The sequence below is a fragment of the Bufo bufo genome, chromosome 4 (genome assembly GCF_905171765.1).
Source record: "Bufo bufo chromosome 4, aBufBuf1.1, whole genome shotgun sequence".
NCBI classification, from domain to species: domain Eukaryota; kingdom Metazoa; phylum Chordata; class Amphibia; order Anura; family Bufonidae; genus Bufo; species Bufo bufo.
The window spans coordinates 556,353,024-556,376,418 of NC_053392.1; the positions used below are offsets into that span (position 1 = coordinate 556,353,024).

The 23,395-nt window shown below is 46.6% G+C and overlaps 2 protein-coding genes across 3 annotated transcripts in view; one reads left to right on the forward strand and one right to left on the reverse strand.

Annotated features, from left to right (window-relative positions):
* Nucleotides 1-2,801: 2,801 nt before the first annotated feature.
* On the reverse strand, nucleotides 2,802-14,793 carry CHAC2 (ChaC glutathione specific gamma-glutamylcyclotransferase 2). The gene is made up of 3 exons (XM_040427540.1): nucleotides 14,588-14,793; nucleotides 9,279-9,314; nucleotides 2,802-3,423 (listed from the first exon to the last, which is right to left on the reverse strand). Exons 1-3 carry the CDS (start codon nucleotides 14,720-14,722, stop codon nucleotides 3,040-3,042), a joined length of 555 nt encoding a protein of 184 aa, XP_040283474.1. The 5' UTR covers nucleotides 14,723-14,793; the 3' UTR covers nucleotides 2,802-3,039.
* Nucleotides 14,794-15,083: 290 nt separating this feature from the next.
* ASB3 (ankyrin repeat and SOCS box containing 3) overlaps nucleotides 15,084-23,395 on the forward strand; it is a 156,962-nt gene continuing 148,650 nt past the window's right edge. The window contains exons 1-2 of one of the 2 annotated variants that reach the window (XM_040430158.1): nucleotides 15,084-15,169; nucleotides 20,632-20,833. In XM_040430158.1, coding sequence (XP_040286092.1) covers nucleotides 20,638-20,833 — 196 coding nt within the window. In that variant the 5' untranslated portion in view covers nucleotides 15,084-15,169; nucleotides 20,632-20,637. The remainder of the gene's footprint in view (nucleotides 15,170-20,631; nucleotides 20,834-23,395) is intronic. The other variant, XM_040430157.1, reaches the window with a different exon arrangement.

A 23,395-nucleotide genomic window follows, 5' to 3' on the forward strand; every position in this document is an offset into this window, starting at 1 on the left:
TCCTATTATTGTCCGTTTTGCGGACAAGGACAGGCAGTTACAATGGATCCTCAAAAAAAAAAAAAAAATGGATGCAATACGGATGTCACCCTTTTTCTTTTTTGCGGACCTGTGTTTTCCAGACTGCAAAATACATACGGTCGTGTGCATGAGCCCTTGCAGGGAGAGATCTACAGCAATAAGGAAACTTCCACTGAGAAAGGACATACCCCCTGAGCTGCCAGCCTGAAATAAATCCAGCAGAACAGTTGGAGCAGTGAATGTGGAGATCTCTGGATCCCTGTGAGGTACAGCGCTGGTGTATGATGTACTATATGATGTCCGATTTTAATTTTTTACAAGAATCATGGCGTAACCCCTTTAGGAGGCTGTCACTGAGCTCCCTCAGAATATAGAGTATGAGTTGGTGGAGATTTTTTCAAATGCATGATTGAAGCTCTGCTTGGGGTTAGAAAGAAGATCTTCCTATAGCGCTACATTATAAATTGGTTAATACAATGTATGTGACAAAACAGCAGGGAGAATGTTTTCTTCCTTGCAGGGGGAATGTAGTATTACATGGTGGCCATTTAATTCATGAGACATCCCCTTTAAGCCATTGGCCCATCTCACTCAATGATGGCATATCGCTAGGATATACCCCAAATGTCAGATAGTTGTGGGTCCCACCTAAGTGACCAGCACTCTAGAACAGGGCCACCAAAGTAAAGGACAGTACACCGCACATGCACGGTGCGCTCGCCACTGATTGCTATTGGAATTCTGAAAATAGCGGAGCAAGCGTACTTAGCCGTTTTCAGAAGCCCTATAGTGAATGGAGAGCGCACCGTGAAAGCGCGGCCACCTCTCTATCCTTCACTCAAAGAGGAACCCCCCCCCATAGCTGTGAACAGGGGACATCCACGAATGCACGGCTGCTCTCCGTTCACTTCAGGGGTCTTATTCTGGAGACAGGAGCAGGTCCCAAATGTGGGATCCACACCTATCGGACATCGATGACATATCCTAGTGATGTGCCATCCATGTCAGAGATGGGCCAACCCCATTATGTGACAGAAGTACAACAGCTCTATATTAAAGAAGGTTTAATACAAAGTTGATTTAACCATCTTAGGCATTTTATCCAAAAGATATACCATAAATGTCCATGATAGACGCAGGTTCCAAATTTATCCCCAGCACAGGGTCTCCCAAACCCCCCATCTGCTCTGAATGGAGAGGTGACTGTGCCTGTCTCACTCTCTCCATTTATTTATATGGGGGGCACTAAAACAGGAGAGCAGGCCCACTTGGCTGTTTTCGGATCTCCCCTAGAAGTGAATGGAGAAAGATGTGCATGTGTAGCCACCTCTCCATTCACGGCAGACGGAAAATGTGGGTTTGAGCACCCCTGTTCTGGAAATATATGCAGGTCCAAATGGTGGGACACGCATCCATCAGACATTTAGAACTTATCGTTGAGAAATATCTAAGATGGAAAAACCACCTTAAGGCCTAGTTCACACTTCAGTGATTTCCATCAGTGATTGTGAGCCAAAACCAGTAGTGAAGCCTACACAGAACAGGTGCAGATCTTTCCCTTATACCTTATCTCTGTGTAGCCTCCACTGATGGAAATCACTGAAGTGTGAACTAGGCCTTTAAAGGGGTTGTCTGGGTTCAATGCTGAAACTGGACATATCCCCATCTTCACCCCTCCGGCCCCTCTGACAAGAGCATTTCTTGCTCTGATGCTCTCCCTTGCCCTGCGGGATCCAGCATGTTTGTTTATATTTTTACACTGCTAGGTGGAGGCTTCCGCCTAGCAGTGTTGCCGGTGACGTCACAGGCACTGATGGGTGGACTTTAGCGCTGCCCTAGCCATTTCACAGGCTAGGGTTACAGCGATAAAGCCTGCCCCATCAGTGCCGGTGACATCACCGGGCTCACCGCTGGGCGGAAGCCTCCGCCTAGCTTATCCTATGGGGAGCCCGGTACGGTACCAAATCTCAGCGCAGGGCATAGGACAGCATCGGCGTGGGGGCTGCCATGGTGAAAATGGGGATATGTTGGGGTTCAGCTCTGAACTCGGACAACCCCCCTTAACATAGAGATGTTGATGTGTGCAGAATGTGACATACTGTTATTATCGCTTGCTTATTAAGCAAACACTGTATCTAGGTTATACTACCTTCTAATATTTGGCCTTAATAAACCCTATACTTTACGGTTCCCTTTACACGTGCAGTACAGTAACCACATGCAGAATACCTAGAATTGCTGGGCTGCAGCTTGGAAGTACAGGTCCCGTATAGCAACTAGCAGTAATCTGCAAATATGCACTAGCACCCTAAGGCCTCTTTCACACGAGCGTGACGGATTAGGTCCGGATGCGTTCAGTGAAACTCGCACTATTTTGCAAGCAAGTTCAGTCAGTTTTGTCTGCGATTGCGTTCAGTTGTTTCCGCGCGGGTGCAATGCGTTTTGATGCGTTTTTCACGCGCGTGATAAAAAACTGAAGGTTTACAAACAACATCTCTTAGCAACCATCAGTGAAAAACGCATCGCACCTGCCGTTGCTTGCGGATGCAATGCGTTTTTCACGCAGCCCCATTCACTTCTATGGAGCCAGGGCTGCGTGAAAAACGCTGAATATAGAACATGCTGCGATTTTCACGCAACGCAGAACTGATGCGTGAAAAACAACGCTCATGTACACAGCCCCATTGAAATGAATGGGTCAGGATTTAGTGCGGGTGCTATGCGTTCACGTCACGCATTGCACCCGCGCGGAAAACTCGCTCGTGTGAAAGGGGCCTAAGGGTACTTGCACACGGGTGCAGGTTGATAAACAGAAATTCTGCTTTGATTTTTGTATGGAAAAACCGCATGTAATCCGCAACGTGCGCAGGTACCCTGAAAGGTCTTACGTTCAGCGAGAGAAAGCACTAAAACAATTGCATAGAAAATATAGATATCCCACTAAATGCTTAGCAATGCATAAATAATATCCGGACACATTGTGTACGTCTCCATTCCTATGGATGAAAGGCATAAAATTTATAGACAATTAATATTTTGACGTCTCTCCAAAAGGTCCCTCACTAACTTCTCTAGGGAAAAAAGGTGCTCATCTGCCTCTTCTGGTACAAGGTCCCTAAGTGAATTTGCAAGTTCAAACAGGTATTCAATGTTTTCCCCACTAGGCCCAACAGCATTAAAAATCTGTTCGGCGATGTCTTCTAGAGGAGCAGGTCCGAGGTAGTTGGGGTTGTCGCAGGTTCCGATATACAGAAGGACGTTGAATGGTTTTATTGAAGGATCCTTTGGGTAAAAGACAACAGTCGTAGTCCGGTAGCCTCCTTTCTCTCGAAAGTCAAGGTACGCCTTTACTTCCTCTTCCTTTCCCTCTGGCAGTCTGTAGGCAACACCCCATACACAGCCCTGTTGAAATGAAGCAGATCAGATACAGTTGTTGGCTTCTTGTGGTCCATTGCTATGTCAACATTACTGGGCCACACACTTTAGAGAGGTGACAGCCGACCACTCGCTCTGACGACGGCTATTCCTTCCAACTCCCCCATACACATGCAAACTGGACTCTTGACGAGCGTGCACGTGTTTAGAATGCAGGAAAGGAGAGTAAGATGCTAAGAGAGCACCCACCCTACAGAAAAAAAGGATTGGGCATGCTAAAATACAAAAGCCTGATCCTTCTTTCCATCAGGGTCACCATCAGTCTGGTAACAGAGAAGCCATATTCAAGGACAGATGAAATACAGTCGCCTTATACAGATATGTTTCATCCATATTTTTAAGGGGTTGTCTCCTGAAGGGACCTTCCTCTATGGGCCAGCATGGAGAGGCTCTCTTAAGAGTGTCTTCTCTTTGCTTGACTTGAGATAACCATTCACCTAGCTGTCTCTCCCCTGGCAAAATCGGGTATTGCACGGGGTGCTCGGAGCGGGCTCTTGAAAGGGCCACCTACAATGAGACAAGCCCTTTCAAGAGGTTATCCCATGATTAATGTGAAAAATGAATATATACATCATATAGTACATGATGCCTCTTTCTAAGGGCTCTTTCACACTTGCGTTCTTTTCTTCCGGCATAGAGTTCCGTCGTCGGGGCTCTATGCCGGAAGAATCCTGATCAGTTTTATCCTAATGCATTCTGAATGGAGAGAAATCCGTTCAGGATGCATCAGGATGTCTTCAGTTCCGGAACGGAACGTTTTGTGTCCATTCTGCTGCAGCTGCTGGCAGTTGAAGGAAGAAACTGAGCATGTGCATCCACTTCAGTGAGGTGGACAAACAAATTAGAAAAAGGGCTAACACCAGGTGGCGCTATACAGATAGATTTCACTGAATAACTCACTGGCTATGCAAAATTTGTTAACTACATGCAATTACAAAAGTATTCAGATCCAGTGGCTGGTTTCAAAACTGTAGAAGATTTTTTTTGTGGGACAACCCCTTTAAGATCTGAGCTTTTTATTGTTTTTCCATCTTTATCTGTATATTCTTCCTTATTACAGATATAGTTATGGATATTTATTCAAGCTGCTTTGACATTTACAGCGAACATGTCACCATGAAAGGGCAGGCAGCATGTTATAGAGCAGAAGGAGCTGAGCAGATTAACATATATAGTTTTATGGGGGAAAAGGTTCAGCAAAACTTGGAATGTATTCATTTAAAGAGCATCTGTCACCAGATTTGTACCTATGACACTGGCTGACCGGTTACATGTGCACTTGGCTGAAGGCATCTGTTACGGTGGGGAGTGGGGGGGGAAACTTCCCACTGAATAATGGGGGTAAACGGGGAAGCAGCTAGGCTACCGTTTGAGCAGACCCAGATGGTAGGTGGTCTCATATACAAGAACCTAGGAACCCGAGTCACCCTGAAGATTCCTGAAATAAGGTTAGGAGCAGGAGACGACCTGTTCATCACAGACGTGGATGAACAGGAGTCTCCACTGGCCTAGCTGCAAGGAAAGGGACAGCCAGTGAACAGCCACTGGATCCGCAGGTAAGAGCCCAGAAACAACACGCACTTACCTGCCGCTGCCACAACGACGACCAGACCCCCATGCAGACAGGAAGCATGGCGTCACCGACTTGTGATTCCCCCGGGAACCCAGACACCCACTTCCAGAGGTTCAACAGATAGACAGTGGAAATGTCTAGCAACCATGCTGGAATCCAACACCAAACATAGCAGACAAGAAACACCAAACTAGACATAAACACACACCCAAAACACCAACCACACTAAAGGATGGGAAAAGGACAGAGGGGACATAGGGGAGACATCATGGTGACATCGATATCTAGCTAGGAGGCCCTCCCACTGGACAGATGGTATAACCAGCTCACACTAAGGTCGGATGGCAACTGACCTCAGACTCACAACACCAGGATATAAAGAGCCAAGAGGCCACACCCAGGACACAGCTAGATCTCCACCAGCCAGATAGTAAACCCCTCCAGCACCAAACAGGGAAGGGAAGCAGGATAAAAGGGGCAGGCACCCACATGCTGCAACAAACACACGTTGCCGCTGGCAACAGCATGCACCGCAACCGTGTCACAGCGAACATAACAGAGGCGATGACAACATCTGTGTTGGTCACATGTTCATATGTGCCCCCATTGCTGAGAAAAATGAAGTTTTTGTATATGCAAATAAGCCTCTAGTAGCAAGGGGGTGGTGCTGTTACACCTAGGGTCTAAACTGCCGCACCCCCTGCACTTTGACAGGACCAGGCAGTGAAAACTACTGGGGGTGCAGCAGTTGCTGAGAGAGCAACTGCATATATTAGAACGTAATTTTTTCCAGCAATGCGGACACATATGAACATGGGACCAACACGGATGCCTTCAGCTGCCAAGTGCACATGTAACAGGTCAGCCAGTGTCATAGGTACAAAACTGCTGGCAGATGCCCTTTAAATCCTTGCTCATAGTGGGCGGGGTTATTTTCTGAACTCACATAGAGGTAAATGGAGGGTGGCCGCGCATGCGCAGTGTGCTCTCCTTCACTCCAGGGGCATAGTAGAAAGCCCCAGGTGGGACCTGAATGTATCGGACTTTGATAGCATGCCCTAGCGATGTGCCATTAATGTCTGAGACGGGAATACCCCTTTAAACAAGCACCCGACGTTGGCATACTCTCTTTTAGTATGTCTTTCTTGCTGAATGTTTTACAAAATAATTTTACAAACTTTTCCTCTGCCCGATCGATAACCCGGAATATCTGATCATCTGACTGTATAAGTAGATGCAATCTAATGTTGTCTGTAAATGTTTATTTAATTTGCATGCGAACAAAATGTGCAAAGCAAAAAAATATAAATCACAAAATGAGAGGAAGGTGAAGCCTGAAACCGGTAATGACAATTGAGGCTTAATATCTGAATAAACAAACCCTGACAACGCGCTGGACATAGAGGACAGATAATGGCGTGATAAGGATGCCTTTAATGAACTGTAAAGCCCACAGAAAGTGACAGAACAAACAGCGGAAAAAAACAATCAGTCGGGGCTGCGTGTGGATGTGTTTATCCACTACTGGGCACATCATGACACCATTACATTCCACCTGCTATTATCCAGGGCGCTGGCCTTCGCACTTCATTATGGCGTGTCTGTGTAACTGCCATCGACATGTTACTTCTTTTAGGACCCATGTACAAATGGCCGTACTACAGATCCACATCGACTAGGACACAGTGTGTCAGTACGCAAATTTTGTATTTACGGTATTTCTGTTGTGGGCATGCCGAACCTTAAAAGGGGTTGTCCAGGTTTTTCTATATATTTTTTTTTTTTAAAGGGGTTTTCCAAGTCTTGAATACCTATCCTCTGATCGGTAGGAGTCGGACACCCCGGACCCCGCCGATCAGCTGTTTGAGAAGGCACTGGTGCTCGCTGTAGTGCCGCGGCCTTCTCTCAGCTTTCCCTAGGCCGAGTGACGACACGTTCATGAGTCACCTGGACTACGAGCAGCTCAGCCCCATTGAAGTAAATGGGGTTTAGCGAGATACCAAGCACAACCGCTACACAATGTACAGCGCTGTGCTTTATGAGCTGATAGAAGGCTGCGGCGCTCAGAAAATCACTGGTGCCACTCCAAACAGCGTCTCGGGTGTCAGACCCCCACTGATCAAATACTGATGACCTATCCAGAGGATTAGGTCAACTCATCAGTATTAAAATTTCTGAGAAAAACGTTTTAATTTGCCCTACTCATTCCCCAGCCAGCAAGACCTGTGAAGAGAAACATACTTACCTACCCCTTGACGCTCAGCTCCGGTTCCCTAGCCATCTTCACCGCACTTCTGGTCCCTGTCAGCATCTCATGTTCCGCAGCCAAACACTGACCTACGCGGTGGTCTGCCACTGAGGCCAGTCATTGGATGCAGCAGCACATGTGACCCTTCCCGTGCCAAAAGTTTATATGCGGGACCAGAAATGCAGTGCAGGGAGCAGTTGTTTATGTTACGGGCAAAGACTGTGACAATAAAAAGGTTAACAGTTGGGCTTGGAGCTACCTCCGATCATGGCTGCAGAGAAAAAGGCTGCTCTAAGAACCGGAGCTGTTAGTTACAGTTCATTAATAGAGCAGAAGCTGACACAAAGCACTCATCTCCTTCTAAAACAGGGACGACAGGGGTTAAAAAAAAACTCTGGTTAATTTATTACTACTTCTATGCCAACTGACTGATTGGCAAAATAGGCTCAACTACTAGGCCAGTGATAATAGTTGTAACGTCACTGGGCCTGCGGGAAACAGCAAGAAGGCCACGGTGCTACTGTGAACACCACTGCCTTCTCAAACAGCTGACCAGTGGGGGTCCTGGGTGTCGGACCCCCGCCAGTAAGATGCTGATGATCTATCCAAAGGCTAGATCATCAGTAATAAAAAGGTACAGAACCTCTTTAAAGTAATGGAAAACCCTTTTAACTATCGATTTTCATATTTTCACAGAACGTATATATTTGTATTGGTATATAATTACATACATCAGGAACTCTTAAAGGGGTTGTCCCATGAAAAATATTTTACAGTTTTCAAACCAGCTCCTGGATATGAACTCTTTTGTAATTGCATTTAATAAAAAAATTTAGCATAGCCACTGTGTTATTCAATTAAATGTATCTGTATAGCGCCACCTGCTGTTTGTTTTTTTCTTACTTCTTTGTCCTGCTCACTGAGAAGGCCGCACATGCTCAGTTTCATCCTTTGCCTCAGGAGCTGTGATAGGCAGAGCTGAGACACGCCTCCTGAGCTGTGATAGGCAGAGCTGAGACACGCCCCCTGAGCTGCAGCAGGAAAGACACACCCCTGAGCTGTCAGCTTGATATAAATCTAGCAGAGCAATGAATGGGGAGATCTCTGGATCCATGTGAGGTACAGGGCTGGTTCTAGCTTTGTTAGATAGAGATTGTCATGTACTATGGTGTGTGATTTCCATTTTATAAATTAGTCATGGGATAACCCCTTTAACTACACATCCTTTATTGGTGGATTTACACTTTGTTACATGTATAGATTAGGACCATTCTGTCTAGATTAGGACCATTCTGTCTATTTGTCCCATTGTTGTGAGCAGGCGCCAACCTCTATATCTATGGGAACGGTGCATACGTTCTGGAATGAGAGGGTGAGTTATGTGACCACATGAGTATACGCTCATGACTCCCGACCCTGTGAAAAGGGTATAGCCCACGTGGGTGGGGCCAACTTCTTTATTTCTAGTGTTGCCTCCTAGTGCCAGCTGGGCGTATTCCCGTTCTGTCTCAAAGGCTTGAAGCCACTAGGTCTGATGCCTATGAGGCAGTAGCACGGCACAGGAGAATGCCATGACTTGGCTTGCCCCGGGTGCTGGCAACCCATGCTACGCCACTACGCCATTAATGAGCGTCCATGGAATGCTGGAAGTCCATGCTGTTTCTCCTCTGTGGTTTAATATATTCTCTCACTGATTCATATGGAATCGGTGAGAAAAAGAAATTGTGGCATGTTCTATCGGATGCCATATTATTGGCATATTCTCTCCTAGAAGCTTCTGGAGGTACCTGACCTATAGGTATGTAATACAGAACCATAGGGATGCCATATGCCAGTGGTGTCCTCACATGGACCCTTAGGCAATGCATTATATGACATTTGGGAACCCTTGGAACTGTGACCCACTGCCTTCACATTTCTTCTTTAACCTGTACTAGAAAATATGAAGTAAGGCAAGTTCCAGCTTCTGGAAGTCACGTGTCGCGTATAGATTGTAATTACCTCTGGATCTTCGACAATCGTCACAACTCTTCCAGGCTGCAACAAATTAAAAAAGAAAACATGTTATTCGGTTACAGAAAGTGTTTACCCAGCAACGTGTGCTCGATCGCATCCACCCTCCGGCATGTCTCAGCACATGATGCCGCCTAATATATCCTGCTGTTCAATGCCCGAGGTAAAAGATGTTCCCGGATTAGAAAAGGAGGAAGGGGAAGGAGGTGCTTGCTTTAAAAAAAAAAAAAAAAAAAATAGAAAAAAAATAATCTAGTCATCCAATCTATACAATATAGCCAACAAGGGTCTGTATCCCACCATTAACTTCATGTGCATAAGAGGTTCCTCGCAAACAGAGGCAAACTGGCCATAGACCCTACAGGGAAGTTTCCCGATGGGCCGATGCCCAGGAGGCCGCCTGAGCCCTCCCCATGGCCACCATCCAGGTAAGTAATCATCAGATGCTCGCAGCATTAATTAACGCTGGGAGCATCAAATACCTATGCACCTGGCCAGCAACCACAGGTGCCCTCCTGACTTCAACTGTGTCGCTATCCTCACAGTTGAATACTGTGGCGGGGGTGGTGGTATTTTGTGCTGCACTGTGGTATTTGATCCTGCTGAGGTGGTATTTTGTGCTGCACTATGGTATTGCTGGCCCGCCTACTTCTGTTGTCCCTGACTACGTGTGTTGTCCCCGTCTACTTGTGCCCACCTTCTGTCAATTTGGACTCGCCTATAACATGGGACCACTTTTAGTTTTTTTTTTTTCCAGAGCCACTTTAAAAGGGTTATCCTGGAAAAGATAATGATGAGTTATCCTCAGGATAGGTCATCATTATCACATCAGCGGAGGTCCAAGTCCCGGCATCCCCGCAGATCAGCTGTTTCAGGGAGTCTCTGCGTTCACCAGTGCTTCGATGCAGGCTCCTGGCCTCTTTTCAAGCACAGCGCCGTACATTGTATAGTTGCAGTGCTTGGTATTGCAGCTAAGCCCCAATCACTTGAATGAGGCCGAGCTGCCACTAGGCCATGTGACCAATGTACAGTGAGGTCACTGGCTTAGGAAGAGGCAGCAGATTGGTGGGGATCCCGGGTGTCGCACCTCCACATATCTAATACTGATGACCTATCATGAGGATAAGTCTTAAAGAGAACCTTTCACCAGAATAAAACATCTAAACTAACTATACAGACGTGTAGAGCGGCGCCCAGGGATCCCCCTGCACTTACTGTTATACCTGGGCGCCCGGTATAGCCTCCGGTATCTTCATAGTTAGGCTCCACCCAGGGGAACCTGCCGGCGTCTCTTTCTCCCATGCTGTAGCGCTGGCCAATCGCAGCGCTCAGCTCATAGCCTGAGAGTTTTTTTTCTCTCTCAGGCTATGAGCTGAGCGCTGCGATTGGCCAGCGCTACAGCATGGGAGAAAGAGACGCCGGCAGGTTCCCCTGGGTGGAGCCTAACTATGAAGATACCGGAGGCTATACCGGGCGCCCAGGTATAACAGTAAGTGCAGGAGGATCCCTGGGCGCCACTCTCCATGTCTGTATACTTAGTTTAGATTTTTTAATCTAGTGAAAGGTCCTCTTTAAGTTCCCAATCCACCCCATCTCACACAAATTGGGATATGAAGGGGACGTTATTTCCGCTGTAGGCGGGGCCAGAACTACTCCTCTACCTGGCACATGCCCAAACTCCTGAATACACCTCAGTTGTGCATGTGCCAGGGAGAGGGATAATTCTGGCACCGTCCACAGGGGAAGTGACATTTTGTCCATAGACCAGGTTGGAAACCTGGTTAAAGGGGTTCTCCGGAAATTTAGAAAATGAAAATGCTTAAATATTACCTTATTATAAATACAGGTATATACCCAATTACCTTTCATTAGTTATACTGGCTCGTTTTGTCTGGAGAGCAGTCATTAGGAGAAATAAAATGGCGGCCATCCTATTAGTACACACAAAACCTGTCCTAATCACACTGGAGGACAAGTTACTTCAGAAGCTGCCTCATCCTCCTCTCATATTTGTCAGGGATTATGATCTTGAATACAAGCTGATAAGAACTTCAGCTAAATCTCTGTAGGTATGGAGTTCATGAGGAGACATGAAGTACAGAGAGGATGGACAGGACAGACAGTGGTAATGGAGACTGCATACAAGTGCTGCTACTCATTATCCACATCCCCACCTCCTCTCTTTACTTCATGTCTCCTCAGAAACTATTCCTACAGAGATTCATCTGAAGATCTTATCAGCTGTATTCAGGATCATAATCTAAGTAAAGCAGAGAGGAGGATGAGGGAGCTCTTTAGCTCCCTGTTCTGAAGTAACTTGCCCTGCTGTGTGATTAGGACAGGTTTTGTGTGCACTGATAGGACGGCGGCCATTTTATGTCTCCTAATGATTGCTCCCTAGACAAAACAAGTCATTATAACTAATGAAAGGTATTTGGGAAAACACTTATAATGAAGAAATATTTAAGAATTTTAATTTTCTTAATTCCTGGAGAACCCCTTTAAGGACGTGACATTGCCAGAAGATAGATTTTCAAAAGAGGAGATGTCACCGGGATCCTGAGCAGCAGGACCGGAGTCAGCATCGGGCCAAATGTCGGGGCCCACTGTGCCCGCTCACTCCTGCAGCTGTGTCCTGGTCTTCATTAAACTGCCTGTTCTGATTTCTAGGGCAGCTTACCCCAGCAATGCAGACAATTTTCGCCATGTGCACTGCTGGGGTGGGAGGCCCCAGGACTCAGAACAGGGTAGATGGAGTTTCCTATCGGGCTAAAGGACCTTCCTGACGTCATCGACCCATGTGACCAGTGGGGGAGGAGCCTGAGGAGCAGAGAGCTATTTTCCTGCACAGAGAAGAGCAAGGCTGGAGTATGGTGAGGCCTAGCTGTGTGTGTGTCTGTCCCTGTGTGTGTGTGTCTGTCCCTCCCTCCCTCCCTGCGTGTCTGTCTGTCCCTCCCTGCGTGTGTGTCTGTCTGTCCCTCCCTGCGTGTGTCTGTCTGTCCGTCCCTCCCTGCGTGTGTGTGTCTGTCTGTCCGTCCCTCCCTGCGTGTGTCTGTCTGTCCCTCCCTGCGTGTGTGTGTCTGTCTGTCCCTCCCTGCGTGTGTGTGTCTGTCTGTCCGTCCCTCCCTGCGTGTGTCTGTCTGTCTGTCCGTCCCTCCCTGCGTGTGTGTCTGTCTGTCCGTCCCTCCCTGCGTGTGTCTGTCTGTCGGTCCCTCCCTGCGTGTCTGTCTGTCGGTCCCTTGCTGCGTGTCTGTCTGTCGGTCCCTCCCTGCGTGTCTGTCTGTCCCTCTGTGTGTGTGAGCAGATTTTGCCTTTGTCAAGCTCCATTGCAGATTCAAGAAACCCCGCCCCAATTTGAATGCAGAAGAGCTACTCGCCGAGGTCCTAGATTTCAATCCGACCAATGACAATATCTACGTGGAGTTTGTAAGTCCTCCCTGTGTTTGCCTGGGTTTTTTTCCCCAGGTTTTCCCGATTTCCTCTGATAGGGAACATAGATTGTGAGCCCCACTGGGGACAGTGAGTGATGATAATGTCTGTACAGCGCTGCAGAATATGTCAGCGCTATATAATTAAGAATTGAAGGTTTATACCCATCTCAGAAACGGATAGCGTATGGCTAGGATATGTCACATGGATATGGGTCCCACCTCTGGTTCCTGCTCCTATCTCTAGAACAGAGGCCCCGAAGTGAAGGCGAGCGCACCGTGTATGTGCGATGCGCTCTCCAACTCACTGCTGTGGGTGTTCTGGAAGTAGAGGAGTGAGCGCGCTCAGCTATTTTCAGGTGGTCCCATGGCGGTAAACGGAGGGTGGCCGCTCGTGCGCACTGTGCTCTCCTTCACTTTGGGGAGCCCGTTCCGGAGATAGGAGCAGGACATGCACCTATCTGACATTGATGGCACATCCTAGCGATATGCCCACGTCCGAGATGGTAATACCCCTTTAAGGGCTGTTTCACACGGGCATGTGCAGTGCGGTAATCATTAGCGAGCGTGGTCCTCCGTTCTGGACTTGCAGGAGCACACGGAATAAGGCTCCATTCACAGGTCCGTAACGTGTTTTGCGGAACCACAGATCCGCAAAACACGGACAGCGACAATGTGCGTTCCGCATTTTGTAGACCGCACATTGCCAGCACTAATAGAATATGCCTATTCTTGTCCGTAATTGCGGACAAGAATAGGACATGTTCTATTTTTTTGGGGAACGGATTTGCGGACCCGGAAGTGCGGGTCCGCAATTCTGTATCCGGGAAGCACATCGTGCTGCCCCATAGAAATGAATGGGTCCGCAATTCCGTTCCGCAAAATGCGGAACGAAATTGCGGACGTGTGAATGGACCCTAAGGGTCCATTCACACGTCCATGGTGTATTACGGACCCCAATTCACCCGGCCGGCACCCCCATAAAACAGCCTATTATTGTCCGCAATTGCAAACAAGAATAGGACATGTTATTTTTTTTGCGGAGCCACGCTCCAGAAATGCGGATGCGAAGAGCACATAGTGTGCTCTCCGCATCGATTCCTGCCCCATTGAGAATGACTGGCTCCGCACCCGTTCCCGATATTGCGGAACGGATGCGGACCCATTTACGGACGTGTGAATGGACCCTTATACTGATTTATAATCTGCTTGACCTTATTGCTACAGAATCATAGTGACAGCTTTATGTCAGTATCATCCTGTAGCATTAAGGTCAGAGACACACAGCATTATAAATCAGTATAATGCCGTGCCCTCCTGCAAGTCCAGAACGGAGGACCACGTTTACACACGGAGCGTGATTTCTGGACTGCGCACGCTCGTGTGAAACAGGCCTAAGAGAACTTCTCCCTGGGCAGGGCTCACACGTGCCTTTTTGGTGCAGATTTCTGAGCCAAATCCAGTAAAAAACAAAACAAAACTGTCAGAACTGGAGTTTAGGTCAAATTGCCTCCCCCCAAAAAAGGGAATAATCGAAATATGAAACCAAATAAAAATGATGGCTCACTCAACAAAAAATGGGCCACATACATCAATGGAGTAATATATATATATAAAAAAAAAAAAAACACCAAACAAACAACAATGACGGAATTGCCAAATCATTTTCTGGAAGATTCTGCAGTGCAGTATTAAAAAGGATACGTTCTCCTGGATACAATAGGTTCTGAAGGGGTTAAGGACAGAAGGCATGTCACCTGATCCGGGGTAGATACGGCAGCTCAGCATCCCACCAGCAGCCTATGGGACTGCAGAGAGCAGGCAGGGTCACTGTGACAATGACCCTGCTGACACCGCTCCAGCATTTACCTTGCCCGGGACCCCTCGGTGGTCAGTGCTGCCCTGCCAGAACCTCCTGCTGTAGCCCGTGATGTAGCCCACCAGCTTCTCCTCGTATGGAAAATCCACCTTCCAGATCAGGGAGCCGTAACCGAACACCCACATGATGACCGGTGACAGCTCACACCGAGATCTCGTTTACCGGCCGGCAGCGGCCGATGGGGGCGGAGCCTAACTGGTCAGCTGTCATCAAACCCCTCCCATCGCTCTGTCCCAGCCAATGACGCTCCGCCGCTAAGCATAACGGGAAATGTAGTTCAAAGTCATGGTTACTCAGCAAAGCAATCCTATTTTGAACGATCTTTATTGCTTAGTGACAAGGAACAGTGTGGGTTAAGGTTCGGTAGAAAGAGTTTACCACGCGTGGGTATATTTGAATTAGTAATCTGAGGTACAGCGGGAGGAGCAGGGGAAGGAGTTAAATTGATGACGGAATTTCAGTGACGTTTTGGAATGGGCGTGGCTTGACGTGTCATGTGATGTAATAGGCTGAGAAAGAGGGGAAAATAAAAGGAAAAGAACAGCGCGGGAGAGCGGATGCTTCAGGTGTAGGTGACGTCATAAGCCTGTAACGTGGTTTTTCGTCCGGTGCTTCCGGGTCATCGTTCAGATTCACTAATTAATGCATAGATTTGAAGTGTTAGTTATGCGCACAGATGGAGCAGAGCTGAGTTTGTTATGGCAGCTGAAGTGAATGGGTGCTGGGCTTTGTAAATATATATATATAAATACACACACACTTTACAGCCTCTTTCGCTGTTTTTCCCATCAAAATGACAGGCAGCACAGCAGAACACGACCACTGTTTTTTTTTTTTAATGGGGATGTAAACAGGGCCTTAAAGGGGTTGTCTATCTTCAGAGGCCTTTCAACCAGAATCATGTGGAAGTCTACATAGGAATGAAAGAAACGTGTAGCTGCCACGGGTGTAACTATAGCCATAGCCCGTACTATGGGGCCCAGAGGTTAAGGGGGGGCCCAATCAATTGCACGAACATAGTACCTTTTTGTGGGGAATGATATAGTGGCTTTTTGCTGTAATGTGGGTTTTCTGACATGTGATTTTATACGTACCTTCAAAGCTGATCCCGGACTTACCCCCGATTTCACCCAGGCAGCCCCCTGATGTGAGCATTTCATACTCCGATGTTCTCCTTTGCCCTGCGCTGAATCTTGCAGATTCGTACTTTCCTGCTATCCGCAGCTCTGGTCCTGTGCGCTGGCTCTCGTGAGTCTGTGTTTCAGTCCGCCGTGGGCATGATCATCTGCTCCGCTGCAGCCATTGACTGAATTCACCGGTGATCTTTCCAGAAGAGACTCGTCAGCGCTGCAGCAAAGCAGATGATGATGATGGTGTCGATGCCCGTGTCGGGGACGGAAACAAGCTGTGGACCGGAAAATGGACGAACAGGAACCTGCACGCAAGACCAGAGCTGCGGGGGTAGGTAAGTATGATTCTTTCCATGGCAGAGACACAATGTGGGCACCTGTGAAAAGTTACTTTTTCCTGGACAACCCCTTTAATGCTCTCCTGTAGTATACGGACAGACGAAAACACAGGAGAGGTGAGAACTTATTGTCTATCACCGCTAGAGCACCCTGCTTAATAGTGTAGGAACAGAGGAGAACACAGGAGAGGTGAGAACTTATTGTCTGTCACCATTAGAACACCCTGCTTATCACTGTTTATAGTATACGGACAGGAGAGAACACAGGAGAGGTGAGAACTTATTGTCTATCACCGCTAGAGCACCCTGCTTAATAGTGTAGGAACAGAGGAGAACACAGGAGAGGTAAGAACTTATTGTCTGTCACCATTAGAACACCCTGCTTATCACTGTTTATAGTATACGGACAGGAGAGAACACAGGAGAGGTGAGAACTTATTGTCTATCACAGCTAGAGCACCCTGCTTATCACTGTTAATAGTGTAGGAACAGAGGAGAACACAGGAGAGGTGAGAACTTATTGTCTGTCTCCGCTAGAGCACCCTGCTTATCACTGTTTATAGTATACGGACAGGAGAGAACACAGGAGAGGTGAGAACTTATTGTCTATCACAGCTAGAGCACCCTGCTGTGACTAATACCGCACCTCACGTCGAGCTCATGAGATACGGTATAGTCACTGGTTACCAAGACGTGACGTTACGCCCTCCCGGAGGAGCAGGTAAGGTAAGCTTAGTACAGTTTACACAGTTGCCTCCTGTCCACGCGGGCACAGAGAGGCAGAGCGTTAGAGACACTCGCTCACAACCCTGACAAGCTGAGAGAGCCTTTTCACTGCCCCAGTGAAACAGCGCTTCCTCAACCCGGGTATACTGCCACCAGTTTCTCATTTTGATGTAAGCCCGGTCCGCTAACAGGATTATATAGGGTGAGAAACCAACCCACGGTAGCGTATAACTATGCCGAAACATGGATGTGGGTATTCGTGATCGAGATACAGGACAGCACAAGATTCAATTATATATTTAATCGCTTTAAAGGCTCACTAGACAGTACACAATATAACAGAGAATATATACAGTGGTCCGATGTGCAGAATACAGGTGGTATGGTACAAACTGGATTAAACAGAGCAAAAAGTCAGTTTACCAGATGGATGAGTCCTTTGGGTTGATGAATAATGGTTCCTGTAATCCTTGGCTGTCGTCACATGGGAGGCAGTGATGTCAGCAGTTTTAAAGGGACACTGACAGGCCCTAAAAGCATATTTAGGTATATATATATATGACAGTACAGGTCTTATAATCATCTAAGTATCCCCCCTGTCCACCTTATAAATACAGTAAAATGAAGTTTTATAACCTGCTTGAATCGTCTTCAATCTGCCCAAGGGGCGGCGTTTCATCTCAACTTGCGCCCAGCCAGCCTCGCCACAACTGCCGTTTGAGGCGCCGCCCAGCTTATCAATATTCACTTCGCTGGGCGGTGCACTAATCCGCACTAATCATATCGCGCCTGCGCACTAATTAACCCCTTTTGAGATGTAACAGAGCAGCGCTCTGAAGCGCTGCTATGAACTGTGCCCGGCTGAAGATGAGCCGGAGGCCGATGGCCATAGTATTGTATTGGGCATGCGCCGGATCTTGCGTCGGGGACACTAGTAGCCGCCCAGCGAAGTGAATATTGATGAGCTGGGCGGCGCTTCAAACGGTAGTTGGGGCGAGGCTGGCTGGGCGCAAGTTGAGATGAAACGCCGCCCCTTGGGCAGATTGAACACGATTCAAGCAGGTTAGAAAACTTCATTTTACTGTATTTATAAGGTGGACAGGGGGGATACTTAGATGATTCTAATACACTTTATAAGACCTGTACTGTCATAAATATACCTAAATATGCTTTTTGGGCCTGTCAGTGTCCCTTTAAAGGTCCCTCCAAACACTATTCTAAGCGTGACTCCCCTTCGGATAAAAGACGCTGGACTCTGCCTGCATGGGTCTTTTCACCTGTAGTCGGCCACGCCCCTCCCTCCTGGTCCTGGCAGCCAAACGACCCACAAATCCATAGTAGGGATTGACCGATATTGATTTTTTTAGGGCTGATACCGATAATTTGTGAACTTTCAGGCCGATAGCCGATAATTTATACCGATATTCTGGGAATTTTCATTTTTGAAAAAAAATTAAATTCCTACACAAATCTGCTGAAAATTAATATGTTTATTGTTAACGTGTAGTTTTTTTTTTTTGTAAATCTTTCTTTTTCATTTATACTTAATATTTTGGTGTGTTTTTATTTTTTTATTTTACTAACTTTTAGCCCCCTTAGGGACTAGAACCCTTGTCCTATTCACCCTGATAGATCTCTATCAGGGTGAATAGGACTTCACACTGTCCCTGCTGCTCTGTGCTTTGTGCACACAGCAGCATGGAGCTTACCATGGCAGCCAGGGCTTCAATAGCGTCCTGGCTGCCAAGGTAACCGATCGGAGCCCCAGGATTACACTGCTGGGGCTCCGATCAGAGGAGCAGGGGAGAGGGGATCCTGTGGCCACTGCCACTAATGATTAATACTGGGCGGGGGGCTTGGGCGGGGGGGCGCACTGCGCCACCAATGTTTTTAATACTGGAGGGCACACTGCGCCACCAATGAAGAGACATCTCTCATTTATTCATATACAGGAGGCGGGAGCTGGCTGCAGAATCACATAGCCGGCTCCCGACCTCTATGAGCGGTAGCTGCGATCCGCGGTACCTGAGGGGTTAACTACCGCAGATCGCAGCTATTGCTCACAGAGGTCGGGAGCCGGCTATGGGATTCTGCAGCCAGCTCCCGCCTCCTGTATATGAATTAATGAGAGATTTCTCTTCATTGGTGGCGCAGTGGCCATAACCCCTCCCCTTCTCTTGTACTGCTTCCTTCTCCCCTGTGCTGCTGAGGGAACATGGAGAGCGTTGAGAGCAGCGCGATCTGTGTTCCCCATACGTTATCGGAATATCGGCAAAATAGATGCCGATACCGATAACTGTCAAAATACTGAATATCGGCCGATAATATCGGTAAAACCGATAATCGGTCGATCCCTAGTCCATAGCTCCAGGGAGATGGTTCTGGGACCAAAGGGTCCGCCTGGGTTCCGGCTACAAGTAGAGTCCACACATGGTACCGTTATTAGGTTTCTGTGGGGAGATCTCCGTATCTCCCCTCCCTGCCATCCTACTACCCAACTACTAGCAGGATCCTGTCCATCTTGGCCACAGGGTCGCAAATATATATCTGGTTTATGCCTGTGATGGATGGGCGATTCATAATTCCTTATGAATCGCCGGATCCATGATGTCTGATAGTTGCTTAGACCCCCTGCAGGGAAGTTTTTCTGCAGAATCTGTGCTGTCTGAATGGAGGTGTGAAATGTAACCCAATGTGGCCTGCTAGGAGTTTTCTGCTCTCTGGCTGCGATTTGAAGCGGAGCCCCCATGTGGAGTTTGATTTCCTCTGCCACTCCTGGAGAAAATGGCAGGAATGAAATCATACTCCATATTCCTCACACCTGCTTATCACTGTTTATAGTGTAAGGACAGGGGTTAACATAGGAGAGGTGAGAACTGATTATCCCTCCCTGCTAGAGCACCCTGCTTTTCACTGTTTATTGTGTAGGGACAGAGGAGAACACAGGAGAGGTGAGAACTGATCATCTATCACCACTAGAACACCCTGCTTATCACTGTTTATAGTATACGGACAGGAGAGGTCAGAACTGATTATCTATTACCATTAGAACACCCTTCTTCTCACTGTTTATGGTATAAGGACAGGAGAGACCAAAGGAGAGGTGGTAACTTATTCTTCATATTCTCCACCATCACTAAAACCCCCTGCTTATAACTGTTTATAGTGTAAGGACAGGAGAGGTGAGAACTGATTATCTATCACCTCTAGAACACCCTGCTTATCACGGTTTATGGTATAAGGACATGAGAGAACACAGGAGAGGTGAGAACTTATACTATAAACAGTGATAAGCGGGGGGTTCTAGTGGTGATGGAGAATAAGGACAGTGGCAAACACAGGAGAGGTGAGAACTGATTGTCTATCACCACTAGAACACCTGCTTATCACTGTTTTTGATAAATAAGGGATTGATAGAAGATAAAATAGATTTGTTATTAACTTTTCTAATTTTATATGATTTATATTAAATAAATTCATTTAAAAGTTAATAAATTAGTCAATGTTAATAATGTGATATTTCTTTTAAGCTGGAGTCAGTACTTTTCTACCGACTCCACCCATATAACTAGCTTTGACTCAAACTCCACAGCCCTGCGTACACAAATGGTAAATGGTTTCCACTGGTTTTCCAGACTCCCTGATCCACCCGTCAGTAATTACTGCTATCTGCAGACCGAACTGCACCATACAAAGAAGCTGCCTATTTCATCAGCCCACTCAGACTGTCGAATCCCTCATGTCTCCTGCTATTCTAGCTCCAGCACATTATTATTAGGCAGAGTTGAACACCTCTTCTGTGTTACCGTTTTGGTTATTGAACTTCTGTCTTGTGTATAGGTGGAAATGGATTTCTCAGAGGCGTATACTGATAGATGTTCTACTGTTGGACATGCAGCTCGAAGAGGTGATATAAAATCCTTGAGGAAACTAATTAAAAAAGGAAGCAGCGTGGATGTGCCTGATAACAGAGGATGGATGCCAATTCATGAAGCAGCGTTTTCAGATGCCGCTCAGTGTTTACAGCTGCTGATTCATTCAGGTATAGGAGTTATTGCATGCACGTCTAACGTCCGGCTCAGTCTTCTCTCCATGAGTGTATTATTGTGAACTCTGAGATTTGAGAAAAAATAGACTTAAAGGGCTTCTGTCACCCCACTAAAGTCATTTTTTTTTTTTTTTTGGGCTAGTTAAATTACTTATCCTGCGATATATGAAAATATAATGGTGTTACTTACTTTGCTTCAGCAGTTTCTTCTAAAAACGAACTTTTATAATATGTAAATTAGGTCTCTACCAGCAAGTAGGGTGGCTACTTGCTGGTAGCAGCTGCAGAAAACCGCCCCCTCGTCGTGTTGATTGACAGGGCCAGCCGCGATCTCCTCCTCCGGCCGCCCTGTCAGCATTTCAAAAATCGCGCGCCTCTGTTCATTCGGTGCAGGCGCTCTGAGATGAGGAGGCTCGCCTCCTCAGAACTCCCTCAGTGCGCCTGCGCCGATGACGTCTTCTATTTCGGTGATGTCATCGGCGCAGGCGCACTGAAGGAGTTCTGAGGAGGCGAGCCTCCTCATCTCAGAGCGCCTGCGCAGAATGAACACAGGCGCGCGATTTTTGAAATGCTGACAGGGCCGGCCGGAGGAGGAGATCCCGGCTGGCCCTGTCAATCAACACGACGAGGGGGCGGTTTTCTGCAGCAGCTACCAGCAAGTAGCCGCCCTACTTGCTGGTAGAGACCTAATTTGCATATTATAAAAGTTCGTTTTTTTAAGAAACTGCTGAAGCAAAGTAAGTAAGACCATTATATTTTCATATATCGCAGTATAAGTAATTTAACTAGCCCAAAAAAAAAAAAAAGACTTTAGTGGGGTGACAGAAGCCCTTTAACACAACTTTGGTGCATAAAAGTTTATAAAACTATGATAAAAGAGTTTTATATAAACGATAATATACAGGGTAAACAGTCACCAAAAGCTATGAACAAATAAGCGAGCTCCCATCGACCAGTGCCCAACATGGCACCTGCCCATATGATAGAAAGACAGGTGATGGTAGCAAGACACATCTTACCCTGATAATGTCTTCAATGGAGCTAACCTCTTTGTTACAGAGCTAAATGTTTTCTAGCCTCCTGGTCCCTCCTAGAACCACCTGAAGGTCAGTACTCATGTACAGTTACTTCATACTTCAGGAATGCCAGGTATCACCAAGTACCACTAACCAAGTGCATTACAAGGAATTCATGGGGACAGGACCACTAAAATACCTTGCTATACAGTGAGTGTATTCTGACTGTCTATTTTTCATGTGTGCTTTCAAACATTATTTTTCTTTGTCTAGTTTGCTTTGGTCTGTAAAAAGTAAGTGAACACCCTTTCGATTTATAATAGATGTATTTCAAGGTGGCTTTCCTATTTACTGGTATGGAATAGGTGCACTATCAGTATAATTCACCCAATCGTCTTACGTTGATATATTGATTTGTTTCAAAAGATAGGCACTCAATATCTGGGATCATACTGAACACACAATTTATTCATAAAATCACGTAATTCATATCCCTATAAAAAACTGAAGGAAAAAGCTGTAATAGAAATAATTGATACACAATGTAATGCAATATGCGGTTAATTGGAAAACCCCCGCTTGGTAATATATTACACCTGAAAGGAGGATAAATATTTCACCAACTCCTCTGAATCGTTATGACCTCAATCAGCTGAGATATTTCACCATGGGACGATCTCAATATAGTGCACTGCAATAGGAATAATACCCCAATAAAAGATTTCACCGTATATATTCCCCCAATAGAGTGTCTCACTCGCGCATAGAGCTTCTCCAAACCATACGTGTTTTTGGAGAACCTCTATGTGCGAGTACCCCTTAGTGAACTTTTAAAACAACATCCGATGGAGCGCTCCAGGAACTGAATGGCAGACATCTGATATATACAAAGAGGGAGTGCGGTCGGTGCAGTCAGCCGGCTGTTCGATACCCACCCACTTGACACGTGGGATGCCGGCGATAAACAGTGAGAAGGCTGCGGCGCTACTGGAGCGCCGCTACCTTCTCAAACAGCTAATTGGCGGGGGTCTCGGGTGTCGGACCCCCGCCGATCAGATGCTGATGATCTATCCAGAGGATAGATCATCAGTTAAAACAAAGTGCAGAACCCCTTTAACTATCAAGTGACATAAGAATCTGAAAAAACACCAATAAAATCTGCATAGATTTGCACAATTGGTAAATGATATGAACGGACATTGCTGCTAGATTCACTACAACTGGGAATAAGTGAATTGAATTTTCAGATATCGTTACCAAGAGAGACTATATATATTAGGTTCTCAGGATATACAGTGTATTAGAACTATCCTGCAGTGTATCAGAATTGCTCTACAGTGAGACACTCGATTGGGGGAATATATACAGTGAAATCTTTTATTGGGGTATTATTCCTATTGCGGTGCACTATATTGAGATCGTCCCATGGTGAAATATCTCAGCTGATTGAGGTCATAACGATTCAGAGGAGTTGGTGAAATATTTATCCTCCTTTCAGGTGTAATATATTACCAAGCGGGGATTTTCCAATTACCCGCAT